The following is a 13,881-nucleotide window of genomic DNA, read 5'->3' on the forward strand; positions in this document are numbered from 1 at the left end:
CACTCATACTAACACAGGCACACTCATACTAACACAGGCACACTCACACTAACACAGGCACACTCACTCATACTAACACAGGCACACTCATACTAACACAGGCACACTCATACTAACACAAGCGCAAGCACACATACAGATAACTAAAAGACACTCAAACAAACAAAACTCCCAAGCCATGCACAAGTGGCCTTCTGGCACTTGCGAGTGTCACTGTGAGCTTGCCTTCCCCTGCTGGCTTAGTCCCTGTAATGCTGCCTGCGACCGCGTGTCAAGCTTATGCCTAGAGCACCTCCTCCGTTGAGTAATTCCCCTAATTTCTGACTGATGGGAAGTCTGGAGCGACCTGACCAGGTATCAGTGACAGCCTTAGGAGTGAGACGGCTCCCTGCTCTCCCCTCCAGCTCAGGCCATCCTCCTCTCCTTGGAGCTGTGTGGACAAATGAAGTGGATTTGATTGTGGTTTCTTTTTTTTTTTTTTTAAATTTACTGTCGACTTAATCTTTATATATATTTATTTATTTATTTTATTGATGAGTACACTGTAGCTGTCTTCAGACACACCAGAAGAGGGCATCCAATCTCATTACGGATGGTTGTGAGCCACCATGTGGTTGCTGGGATTTGAACTCGGGACCTCTGGAAGAGCAGTCAGTGCTCTTAACCGCTGAGCCATCTCTCCAGCCCTTGATTGTGGTTTCTTAAGACAAGAGCATTGGGCACACGGGCTCTAGGTCAGCGGTCCTCAGCCTTCCTGATGCTGGGACCCTTTGATACAGTTCCACATGTCATGGTGACCCCCAACCATAACATTATCTTCATGGCCACATCATAACTATAATCTTGCCACTGTCATGGATCATAATGTACATACCTGTGTTTTCATATGATCTTAGGTGACCCCTGAGAATCATTAGACTCCCAGGGGTGGAGACCCACAGGTTGAGAAGCACTGCTTTAGAGGGCGCTAGACTTTTCTTCCAAGCAGCAGATTCTCAGTAATATTGTGCAGGGACTAAAGAGATGTCGCAGTGGTTAAGAGTACTTGCTGTTCTCCCGGAGGACCCAAGTTCAAGTCCCAGTATCCATTTCAGGTGGCTCACACCTCTAGGGGATTCCAATCCTAAGAGATCTGACCCCTCCAGGGGCATCTGAACTCACACGCCCACATGCAAACAAAGACGCCTAAAAATAACAGACTTGAATATTTTTTTAAAGAACCCATTGCTTGGGGGCTGGGAAGGTGGCTCCTCAGGTAGGGGTACTTGCTGTATAGGCATGAGAATCTGAGATTGAATCTCCGTTACCCGTGTAAAAAGCTGGGTGTGCTCACACATGCACCCGTAACTCCAGTGTTGTGTAGGCAGAGACAGAGAAACTGCTGAGTTTTACCGGCCACTAGCCTAGTCAGTGAGCAATCTCTGTTTTAAGAGAATAAGGCAGAGCGTGGTAGAACATGGGAAGAACATCTCTGGTTTTGTGTGAACACAGACATGCATATCTGCACATACATGTATGCATAACAGACATAAACACACTCAAACACACTCGCAGACCTATACACACAGGCATATAGATACATAGACATACACACACAGATACATAGATACACAGACACACAGACACAGAGATACAGACACACACAGAAAGACACACACACACCCTTTTCTTACTAGACATATACAAGCCATGAAGATAGCATTCAGCTACTGGAACCACCCTGTCCCCGGAAGACTGAGTGTTCCTACTCTATTGAGGGGGGAAGCTGTGTTGGTTTGGGCTATACCAGTGTTGGGCTGTTCCTTAGGTGGCTGGCTGGCTGGAAGTCCTCCGGCTAGTTAAATCCTGTCTCTGGGCTACAGGGTGTAGAGTGAGTCCCACCCAGCGAGGTTGCTCTGAGGCCCATGGGTTGAAGTGTGTTCTTTAAGTGGCAGACCTGTCAGCCCACACAGGCAGCCTTCCCAGTTGACCTGCTGAGGTGACACTGTCACCGTGTCCACTGTGAGGTGCCTGTGGCTGTGAGGAGCTGGTGGCAGGCACTGCTTTTCCCTCATCTGGGAAGTGTCTCATCCTATGTCCGTGTTCCTCTCTGTTCAGGGCATTACAATGTCAATGAGTCCCTGGTAAAGCAGTCGCCAAGGTTCTTAATGTCCTGCTTCAAATCCAAAACTGGCCGTGGATTAAAACCGAACTCAACAGGCCCAGGGCCTGGTTACTACAACCCGAACGATCAAACCAAGATTCTGAAAAAAGCTCATCTCCCGTGAGTCCTGCGTTTTCTTTCTCTGGCAGCTCCAGGGGACCCTTGGAGGGGCAGGATGAGAAGGGCACCACTTAACGGGACTCGGTGCGGGGTGGGATCCTTCCCTTGCCAGCTGCGGAGTCACTGACCTTGTTGCCTAGAGGAAGACTCTTCAGCAAGGTTGAGGAATTTGCCTGAGTCTTCACAGCTCATAGAGAGACCTGGGTTTAGGGCTGCCAGGCTCTTTCGGTGTCCCTCACCATGCTGGCTTCTCCTGGGGGTCATGGCAGTTCTGCTTTTATAATGTGGACTCTTCCCCGTGCTGGGGGAGAGGCAGGAATGGGGGCACATCCCGGAGAGGTACACTGAAGGGGACTGCTGGATTTCACCTTTGGCCCTTGGGCAGTGTGCACTATACTCTGAGCTCCCGTACCTTCATCTGTAGAGTGGAGTGGGTTTAATTCATCCTTACAGGGCTGCTTTCAGAATTAAAAATCTGTCAGGCACAGAGTGGATGCAAATGGTGACTTGCTATTCACACAAAGTTAAAAAGAAACAGAGCTAGGCAGGTTAGTACACACTTGTAATCCTAGCACTTTGGAGGCTGAGGCAGGAGGATTGAGAATTCAAGATCAGTCTGGGTTGCATAGCCAGACCCTGCTTCACCAAAGCAGGGGTGAGAGGCTGAGAGAGACAACCATTTGAATTTTTGTAATTGTTATTTTATGTGTACAAATGTTTTGCCTGCATGTATGTCTGTGCACCGTGTGTCTGCAGTACCCATGGAGACCAAAGGACGGGCAACGGGTCCTCTGGAACTGTAGCTATAGCTGGCTGTAAGCTGCCTTGTGCGTGCTGGGAAACAAACCCAGTCCTCTGCGAGAACAAGTGCTCTTTGCCAGTGGACCCTCTCTCCAGCCTCTCTTACACCATTTCCAGTGTTATTTTCAACTAAGATACTCAGGTATTCGGGGCTTAAGAATTCCTCCAATGGCTGTAGAGTTTCTAGTGCCAGCTGCACAGAAGGTTGATCTTACCGTCAGAGGCCTCTCCTCCTGTCCGAGCCTCTCTTGCTGGTCCAACCTTTGGAAGGGTGACATCAGGGTCAGGGCTGAGTGTGTGGACACCTGAGCCCCTCCCCAGAGGCAAGACTGGTGTCAGGGCCATTACTGCAGTGGGCTAGATACCCAGGCAACTAGTAGGAGGCTGGAAACACTGGGCACCATCTGGCTATCAGCCTGGGGCACAGGGCAGAAAGGCAGGACTCTGTCAAGTCAAATAGGAGCTGGAGAAGAGACTCAGGCTCAGATGGAAGTTCCCTCAGTGCTCCCATTGTGGGATTCTGCAGGCTCCTTCCCAGGGGACCAGGATGGCTGGTTCCCTCCCTAAAGGTCAGGGACTCCTGCCTTCAGGTGGCTTGAGTTCCCTCTGCACACAAACTTTTCCTTAGTCTGTTGGGGAAATGTTGCATTACGGGGTAGGCTTGTGGGCAGAGGATTGTCCCTTATGGAGTCTCCCCGCCTTGCCTCATTGCTGAGCAGAGATGAGGACCTTCTCTGCTGTGGCTCCTGCGAGGTTCAATGAAGCAGAACTTGGAAACAGTTCCTACTTTTTTCCCAGCTGACGCATAAGTATTTGCGGAGATCGCGTGATATTTTGATGCATTACCTAATGTTCAAACTGGGAGAAGCATCTGTCACCCCAGACATCTGGCTGTCAGTCATTACAACAGAGATTAGGCTGTATGCTGCCAAAATAGGACTCAGCTGCCATTTGGCATGGTGGCCCAAACCCACAGCCGGGATCTGGAAGCTTCAGTGAGAAGGAGCTACCCCTGAGCTCTCCAGAATGGTGGCTGTAGGGCAGTGCCACCCCAGAGGCTGCCACTTGTGCCTCATGAAACATGGCTGAGGAGCGTGGTGTGGGTGTTCTCGGCCTTCGGCTGCCCAGCTGACTCAGAGCCAAGAGGATTTGTTGTTGTGTGGGTTGTCTTAGGTTGTGAAGCGAGAGCCAGGCAGTGGTGGCGCACTCTTTTAATCCCAGCTCTCTGGAGGCTGAGGTAGGCAGATCTCTGAGTTTGAGGCCAGCCTGGTCTACAGAGTGAGTTCCAGGACAGCCGGGGCTACACAGAGAAACTCTGTCTCGAAAAGCAGTGGTCAGCCAGCGCTTCACTTCTGGAGTTCCTCAGTCCCCATCCTGGGGACGTGACTCTGTGAGGCGGGGCAGGGGAAGCCTTTGAGGTCGGGATGGGGTCCTTCTAGTGCTCTTGCTGCCAGGCAGAGGAATCCCCAGAGACTCCTCTCTGACCACTTCCTGGAGTCTCTAATTCCGGGCTTTGCACAGTATGCTGTCCTGTCAAGGGTAGTTCGAGAATCAAGCTCCTTGGCCAGTCTCCAGTTCAGTAATTATGCTAGGCCAGTTACGACTGGGCCCATCTTAGATTCCCTGGGGAATGGGGGTTGTCACTCACTGTGGGATGCATCCTCCCAGGATCTGTCACTGCCCAGCCCTGCAGAACAGATACTGCATTCCACCCCAGAGGCAATCGGCCTCCCTTTCATGTGGAGAAGAATTGTTAGAAATTGCCCCTTTATCCCTCCCAAACCTGAGAATCCCCGAGGCAGAGAACCTGTGTCTGGGAGTGTCCCAGGGGTCTGAGGTACCTTCTCCAAGTGACCTGCTGTGACCTTGAAGACATCTATTATCTCTGGGCCTTTGACAGAGGGGTCCCTTGGAAACCAGAGTGTGCTCAATCCTGCTGTGGCTCCTGGGAGAGTTTCATAGATGTTTTCAGTCATTACTAAGCCATGAAATCCATCAAAGCCCGGTCACACTGCATTGCTAGCCACCCTGGGTATGGCCACGGGAGCTCAGTAATTTCACAACTGCTCCTCACCACCGGGAGCCAGCTGTGTGTGGGGGGGGTGATGGAGGGAGGAGCCAGCTGTGGGGGGTGATGGAGGGGGGAGCCAGCTGTGGGGGGTGATGGAAGGGGGAGCCAGCTGTGGGGGGTGATGGAGGGGGAGCCAGCTGTGGGTGGGGTATGATGAAGGGAAGATCACCTTCTTTGCACCCCTCCCCCAGGGGTCCTGACACAGGAAAAGAGGACAGTGTCTGACTTCAGCTTTTTATTCCTCCATCATTTCTGGGTTGTTCTCTCATTTCTTACCATCCTTCCCCCAATCTCCTCCCCGCCCAGGCCCAGTGTAAAGTTAAAGGGAGCTCTCTTATTGGCTTTTCAGTCACATTTGCCTCCCAGAAAGACCCAGAATAACACTGCTTCCAGCCTGCTCCTCCTTCCTGAAGGAGCAGTGTCCCTATTCACTCTGCTCCACTCTACACACACACACACACACACACACACACACATGCACACACGCATGCACACACACACATAGAGACACATCCACACAGACACATATATACACACAAGTATACACACACATACCCAAATAAATGAACACATATACACACACATATACACATATATACACAGACACACATATACACACATACACATAGAGACACATACACACAGACACACATATATACACACAAATATACACACACATATACACACAGACACATATATACACAGACATACAGATATACACACTCCACCTACACACAGACACATACATAACTCCACACATATAGATGCATACGCACAGGCACATATATACACATACACACACCTCACCCACACACATACATATATAACCTCCCCACAGACACATACATACATGCTCATACATGCATATACATATACACAAATATACACATACACTCACACATGCCATCCATGCATACACACACATGAACACGCGTGCGCACACACACACTTTCTACTTGCTTCATGCTTTAGGGGAGATGATTTTGCCTTACAGAGCTTTGAGGCACCTAGCCCCATGCTGAACTACAGAGAAAAGTCGGGTAGGTCTTCCTAAAGCCAGGCCTTCTGTGTGGAGCGGACAGGTACATACTACCTCCTTCCCGTGGATATCTTTGTTCTAATATAAACATTCAAGCCAGCTGTTGGAAAGCTGGAGCCTCAGGCAGAGTGAGGTGGCTTACCATGGCCTCCCTAGCAGTGGGCAGTTCCCCACACAGCAGAGGGGCCCTCATGTGAGCGCTGAACACGCACTGGCTCATTGAGAGATGCTTCACACATTCTCTGTTGTTTCTATGGTTCCCTATAAACAGCAGGGGTTCTCAATTCCTGCTTCAGATTCAGGTCTTTGTCCAGGACCCCACAGCCAGTCAGTGGCATGACTAGAATTCAGACTCCTTGTGGGTGACCCTGAAACCTAGACACCTCTGTCATGGCGCTTCTCCAAATTGCTGGGACTAAGGGGCTAGTGCCACAAAGCCACATCCTTGTAATGGGCTCTGACTGTACACGGGCTCCAGTTTCTCTGGATATTAGCTCTCTCAGCAAATAAGGAGGTTCACTAGACAGCTCTGGGTATCCTGGCTCACTGGAGTTCCACAGGTCAGCAGGACTCCCGCACTGCTTTCTGGCACAGTGGCCCTTCCAGGAGAAAGTTCAGGTATGAGGCGTTTCCTGGACAGTGGCTTGACTCCCCAGATAGCCCCAGGACACCCGGTAACCATTATACTGTGGGTTGTAGTGTGAGAACAGTTCTCAAAGGCTCTCTTGTTAAGCTCCACCAGCTTATAAACGGTCTACCAGAATTGTTAAGTGGGCTTGGACTCCAGCATGGGTTAGTTTAGCTTTATTTAATGACTTAATGGCAAAGATGTTATACAAAATAGACTCCCTTTCCAGAAGGAAAGATGGCAGTCTGAAAAAGTTACAATACAAGCAGGGAGTACCTTGTTCTAGATCCCCAGCCCAGTACCTTTCCACTCCAGCCTCCAGTCTTAAAGGGAAAGGAGAGAGCAGGGTTCTGGAATGTCAGTAGAAATCTGCTCATTGTAGACCATCAAATCCCTGGAAGGAAAGATAGGGCTTCCTCCTCCCTGACTATGCAGACATCACAAGTGGCTCATCAAAGACTCTTTCTCACCCAGGCATCAGTTCTCAGAGCTCCAGCCAGACTAAAGCAATTAACCACAGACAGCACATACAGTCAATGCTACCTGCTTATCCCAATGAGCTCAGCAACAGATGTCTGGGACAGAAGTGTGTCTGTGCTCTTGCTGTCCCGGGACCATGGTTCAGATACTACACCTCATTTAATCCAGGCAAGCCTGTGTGGTTTGGTTACCATTGTGCAGATGAGGATACTGAAGCCCAGAGGTCCTGGGCTCATAAGCAACTGAGCTAGGATACTGCCCAAAGTGAACCCCTCATAGACCCTTGGGGGACCCCTGGTGTTGCCTGTGCTTTACAGACACTACTGTTTCTCCCACGAGGCTGCTGTGGTGACACCTTCCCATTTTGTCTTTTCCAAAGGAAAACTACGCTCCTGAACTTTTCCGCCCACCCTCTGCCTTTGCCCCCAAAGCCGCCTCTGCCTGGTCCTGGTCAGTATGAGATCGTGAACTACGAGGGACCCCCCAAGCACTTCATCTCCAGTGCATCGTTCGTGTCCAACACCAGCCGGTGGCCACTGAAGTCATCCAAACCAAACTTTCCTGGCCCAGGTCAGAGAACTGAGACCCCAACTCTTCCACAACACTCTGTTAGTCTGAGGCCATCAAATCCCGCCAGTTTACGGGCTGTTTGCTAAACAAGTTCCAAGGGTGAGGTGGGTTTAGCAGGTCATTGGCTCACAGTTCAGAATACTAAACTGTTTTGTTTCTGAATGGAAAGGGAACTTTGGATTTAAAACCATGGCTGGGATGTGCAAGAGCTCAGAGCTTCGGGGTGGTTGTGACTGTTCTAGCTAAGGTGTGCACCTCACAGACTTCCCTTCCCTCTCTCATCCCCTTCCCTTCCCTCCTCTCCCCTTCCCTCTTCTCATCCCTCCTTCTATCTCGTGTGTGTGTGTGTGTGTGTGTGTGTGTGTGCACGTGCTTGTGTGCGTACATGCACTCTCATGCCATGACCCATATGGATGTCAGAGGACAACTTGTGGACCCCAGGATTGGACTCAGGCTGTCAGGCTTAGGTGAGCGAGTCATCTCAAAACCTTTCTGTTTTATTTTTTGGACACAAGGTCTCTACCTGAAGCCAAAGCAGATTGGTTCTACTAGGCAGATGGCCAGTGAGCTTCAGGGATCTGCCTGTCTTCGTCCACCAGTGTTAGGGTTACAGGCGCATGCCCATGACCCTGGCTTTTCCCTGGGCTCCAGGTTGCTGGAGTCAGGACCTCAGGCTTGTGTGGCCGTCTTTACTGAGCCGCCTTTCGAGCCCCACTGTTTTAGAAGGAAATAGTCACAGCATTGATAAAGTTCTCAGAAACCTCCTTATTCTTAAAGATATTTAAGCCTCTAGGCTAGACTGGCCAAGGAATTTTAAAGACAGATAAGGCCTGAAGGGTAAGCTGCCTTCTGCTCGGGACATTTGTGGTGGGGTTGAGAGGTGGAGTCTTGTCTTAGTGTTTCATTGTTGTGAAGGGACACCATGACTAAGGCAACTCTTATAAAGGACACGATTTAATCAGGACTAGCTTACAGTTTTAGAAGTTCAGTCTGTTATCATCATGGTGGGAAGCATGGCAGCATCCAGGCAGACATGGTGCTGGAGAAACCAAGAGGAACATCTTGACCCGAAGGCAGCCAGGAGGACGTTCCGATTTCACTCTGGGCGGAACTTAAGCATAGGAGACCTTAAAGTTGTCCTCCAACAAGGCCACACCTCCTAAAAGTGCCACTCCCTATGGCCAAGCACTGAAACAGATGAATTTATGGGGGTCAAACCTATTCAAAGCACCACAGGTCTCTTGCTGCTTATGCCTTGTTTGAGATGGACACAAGAGCCGATCTGAGGGAGTGGCTCTCTGATGCCACCTAGCTCCTCCCTCCCTCCCCATGAGCTGAGCAGATCTTCCTGAGAGTTAGCATCCTAAGGGGTCCGCTCCATCAAGATGGACAGTTTCCTATCCCTAGAGGCTCGCTCCACAGTGATGGATGGTCTCTGGGTGTCCCCATCTGTCTGCAGCTCTCTAAAGCTCTCCTTACGGCTCCCTGACAACAGCAAGAGCTGTTGGCATGTGCCATGTGCACAGGGACGAGAAGGCTGAATGAACAGGGCAGCCACCTTGTCTTACACACTCAGCCTTTTGGTAAGCACTGATGGGCAGCCCTGGAGGGTATCTGTTCAGGACAGGAGACTAGCATCTAACACAGGAGTTCTGGAGGCCCAGGGATGGTTGGAGCTTCATGTCAAGCTGTTTTACTGGGTCCTCTTAGAACGGTGTCTGAGAAGGATACACATGAAAGATTCCTGAAGCATGGATCCCAACAGGCCACTCCTCCTGCTGTGGTCACCTCCATCACAATAGCCCCAGGGTATGCTGGGAGGATACACGACCTGTCTGTGGTGGTGCCTCTAGCAGGCACAGGTCTGCCTCGACCATGACCTCCCCTCTGTAGCTTCCTGATAGGACATGGGAGAGATTCTGTCACTGTGCCTCACAAGGCTTGTTTGCTAGAGATATAGGTCCGTGATGGGCATAGCGTTCAGTTTTTCTGGAAACAGTTGAACTAACAGAAAACTCTACCAACTTAAACCCCCCTTCTTTAAGATACCGTTTGACATGAAGTGCCCATTTTACATCTTCTAGAAAGTGATCTTGTAAATAAAGTTAATTCTGTTAAGGAAGTATACAAAGAGTTAAAGAGTACCAGAAGCCACAGTCCAGAGGCCAGTCTTGGTCAGCTAAGAGCCATGTCACAGGGCCAGGGAGATGGCCTGGTAGGTCAAGTGCTTACCGTATAAGCGTGAGGACCAGGCTTGGATCCCCGGCTCCCATGCAAAAGCCAAAGTTCATGGTGATGAGGACGGAGGCAGACGGAGCCTTGACGAGAGACCGTATCCTAAAATAAAGAAAACGTGGAGAGGGACGATAGAGAAAGACATCCAAAGGTGACCTCTGCCTCTGCCCCCTTTAAAAATAAAATAATAGTCAGGCAACACAAAGCCAGTTGCTTCCTCTCCCTGTCTCTAGACACATAGGCTGCAGGGCAGGAGGAGGGTGAGGGAGCCCTTCCCAGCTCTGATCAGCCCTTCTGGTCACTTCTCTCTCTTTCTTTCTCTCCCTTCAGCCACATACAAGCCAGAGATTCCCGGGAAGCAGTCCTTCCTCTACAACGAGGACAACAAATGGATCCCTGCAGTCTAGTGATACCACAAGAGCAGTGGGAGAGAGAGGCTCAGCCCACCAGGCCCCCTGACCCTGCTCCCCAGGATGTCTTTCAACAGAACATGCCTTTCCTCTGCATCATCCAGCCCAGGGTCACATACTGTCTGGAGCTACCTTCTGGAGACTGGCCACCCCTGCCCCTCCCATGATGCCCCTCACTGCAAGCAGTGCTCCCTGGCTACCTCCGTGCCAGTCTCCAAGCTGGTTCTGGTGACTCTCCTTTCCAGAGATAAGGACTCTTGGAAATCTTGCATCGACTCTAATATGGAGTCACAGTCTCCTGCCAAGGCAGCCTGTGGTAAAGTCAGCCAGGGTGCTGAGGCTCTGTCCTCTAGATTGTCCTTGTCTTCTGGGTAGCAGGAAGGCTCGCTCAGAGGTGCCTGAAGCAGAGGCACAGGGATGTTCCCTGGGCACTCCTGCCCTCAGCTATGCCTGGTTATTACACAGCAAGAACATGGAAAGTAGTCATGAATCACTCACCACGCCATGGACTTACAGTCATCAGCAGACGAGGCAGAACCTCTAGCTGGAGCTAGAGGCCTGGAACCACAGTCCCCGGGGCAGGGAGGACCTCTGGGTCCCCTGTCTTCATGTTCTCACTTCCCAAACCTTACCTCTGCCCAGTCTCTGTCGCCTTCCTGTCTTCCCACTCCGATTCTGAGTAGGCGGCGGTTACTAAGTTGGATGGTGTCCCTGACAGATCATGGCTTGCCTGCAATGGCTAAAGAGAGCTGACCAAGAACCGAGATGAAATGTGCCCCTTCCCCCTCCCGCTCCTCCCACCCCTTCCATCCTTTCCTGTCCCAGACATTGACAAATGTCCACTGCTTTCCTAAATGGGATCTTCATAGGCTGCCCTTCCCTCCTCCAGCGCCCCCATTTCCTTCCACAACGACTGCCTGGGCTCCTTTCTTCCCAAGGCCCCTTCCTTGACATTTTCTGAGAACTCTGCCTCCTGGGCTTCCCATCTGGACTGGCTGCCTGACTGGCTCTCTTCCTGGGGGTGGGGGGGGAGGACATGAGAAAGAGGATGGGGAGAGATGAAGAAACATGTTCAATTAAATGGAATTCTTGCTTCTCACAGAAGCTGGGCTCTTTGTAATCTTCAGATTCCAGCAAGCCAGGGCTTTGGAATGGTGATTTAGCCTGGTGTACCCTGGGAAGCATAAGGGATTCTGAGCTTGGGCTCCTGCTCTGATCCTTGGCTCTCCTCTGTGAACAGAACTCCATTGGAATCAGGACTTCAAAATCTATACCTTCAGGTCTTATGGTGTGTGAGTGGAATTGGTCAGGTGTGAGCTAAGTCACACCTAACATGCTAGCATCCAGCACACTAATGGGTGTCGGAGTCACAGGAGTTTTAAGAGTGCCTGTCTGTTTTTGACATGATATCTCTAAGGATGGCTGCAGTTGACTATAGACTTTATTAAAGAGGACACTCTTGAGTGGGCTTTCTACTTCTATGTTAGATGTTCTGGAAGACTTTTCAGAGCTGACATTCAGAATCTGAAGATGCCTTGTGTGCCTGGCCACAGATTCTTGACAGCAGGGCCATATCTAAAGTGATCTAGGATCAGGGGATCCCACCCAGGTCCCTCGGATCCAGGTTTAGTGCATGGAGTCCCCTAGTCCTGGGTATGTCAGGTGGAGACTGATAATGTACAGGAAGTCACGTCAGGCCTCTTCAGACATCATGATGCTCCACCAAGTGACAAGGAAACAGGCCACTCCAAGGGGGTGAGAGAACGGGCTGACAGGACCTGCCAGCATTCACCATTGGTGCCGAGGCTGGGCTGAGGCCCTAAGCTCAGATGGTCCATGTGACAGTCTTCAGACATCCAGAAGATGTCCTAGGCTGGTCAGGATTCTGTCTCAACCTTCAGACGGACGGTTGGCTTACGTAGGAGCAGATAGAGTTCTAACACCAAGATCACACTAAGCTTGAATCCCAGAGTTCTGCCTTAATCGATTTGGGGCATAGGATCAGCTTCTTTTCCCGTCAGTTGACAAGATTATCTGACAGAGGGAACTTGTAGGAGGAAGGGCGAATCTGGGCTCAGAGTGTGAGGGCACAGCCCACCAGGGTGGGAACCACGTATGGTTGGGACAGCTCAGGATGTGTTAGCAGGGCTGAGCACAAGATGGCTAAGGTAAGGATGCTAAGGATGGCACCGGAGCAGAGAGGCGGGAATGCTGGCCCCCAGCTGGCTTTCTCCTCCTTTCTTATTCTGTCTGGTCCCCCAGTCCATGGGATGGTGCCATCGCATTCAGGATGAGTCTTCCATCTTCAGCTCAAGCCTCACAGACACGCTTGAACTGTCTGTGTTCTTAAAGCTGTTAGTTGTTGTTGTTCTTTTGGTTTTTTTTTTTTTTTTTTTTTTTGTATTTGGTTTTGATTTTCTAATACAAGGCCTCCCTCTGTAGTCCAGCTATCCTTGAACTCCAGAGCCTCTTGCCGCCGTAAGCATCCGAGTGCTGGGATTACAGCCCTGCAGCAACATTGCTGATCTATAAAGTCTTGTGTGGGGCTGGGATGGAGAGCAAGCCAGAACTGGGATGCACAGCTCTTTCATCAAAGTGCTTCCCAGCCGGGCGGTGGTGGCACACGCCTTTAATCCCAGCACTTGGGAGGCAGAGGCAGGTGGATTTCTGAGTTCGAGGCCAGCCTGGTCTACAGAGTGAGTTCCAGGACAGCCAGGGCTACACAGAGAAACCCTGTCTCGAAAAACAAAAAAAAAAACAAAACAACAACAACAACAAAAACAACAAAGTGCTTCCCAAATGATAATGCACACAATCCCTTGGGTAGTGTTAGAACATTGACATCATGGGTCTGGGGCGGGCCAGAGAGACTGCACTCACACATGCCTGCCTCAGGTGAAGTCAGTGCCTCAAGCTTAGGGAGCCGTGCTTACAGTAGCCGGGTCTGTTCACTCAGCTCTTCATCTTGCTTATCTCACGTGTTCATCCTTTCGTTAATTTCTCCCCTTCCCTCTCCTCATTCCTGAGAAAACGCTTCCATAAAACTCAGGCTGCGGGCAAGCCTGCAGGGCATTTTCTTAATTAGTGATTGATGTGGGAAGGTCCAGCTCAGTGTGGGTGGGGCCATCCCTGGACTGGTGAGCTTGGGTTCTATAAGAAAGCAAGGTGAGCAAACCGTGGAGAACAAGCCAGTAAGCAGCACCCCTCCATGGCCTCTGCATCAGCTGCCTCCAGTTGCCTGCAGACAGGTAGTGTTCTTCCCACTGGCAACAGCTGCCCTCTGAAAGTGAAAGCTGTAGAAACCTGGCCCACCTCATTCTGCCTAGTTTCTCAGTTCAGGAAGTGAATGGCGGTCTTACAATTGGCACCCTGTCCCCCACCGCC

At 50.7% G+C, this 13,881-nt stretch overlaps 1 protein-coding gene across 2 annotated transcripts in view; it reads left to right on the forward strand.

Annotated features, from left to right (window-relative positions):
* The window catches only part of Stpg1 (sperm tail PG-rich repeat containing 1), a 42,706-nt gene extending 31,006 nt beyond the window's left edge, over positions 1-11,700 (forward strand). The window contains exons 7-9 of one of the 2 annotated variants that reach the window (XM_028759857.1): positions 2,098-2,263; positions 7,662-7,852; positions 10,418-11,601. In XM_028759857.1, coding sequence (XP_028615690.1) covers positions 2,098-2,263; positions 7,662-7,852; positions 10,418-10,494 — 434 coding nt within the window. In that variant the 3' untranslated portion in view covers positions 10,495-11,601. Of the gene's footprint in view, positions 1-2,097; positions 2,264-7,661; positions 7,853-10,417 lie in introns of both variants that reach the window. The other variant, XM_028759856.1, reaches the window with a different exon arrangement.
* The last annotated feature ends 2,181 nt before the right edge of the window (positions 11,701-13,881 follow it).

Source organism: Grammomys surdaster, unplaced genomic scaffold (genome assembly GCF_004785775.1).
Source record: "Grammomys surdaster isolate TR1022 unplaced genomic scaffold, NIH_TR_1.0 126313, whole genome shotgun sequence".
Classification (NCBI taxonomy): Eukaryota; Metazoa; Chordata; class Mammalia; order Rodentia; family Muridae; genus Grammomys; species Grammomys surdaster.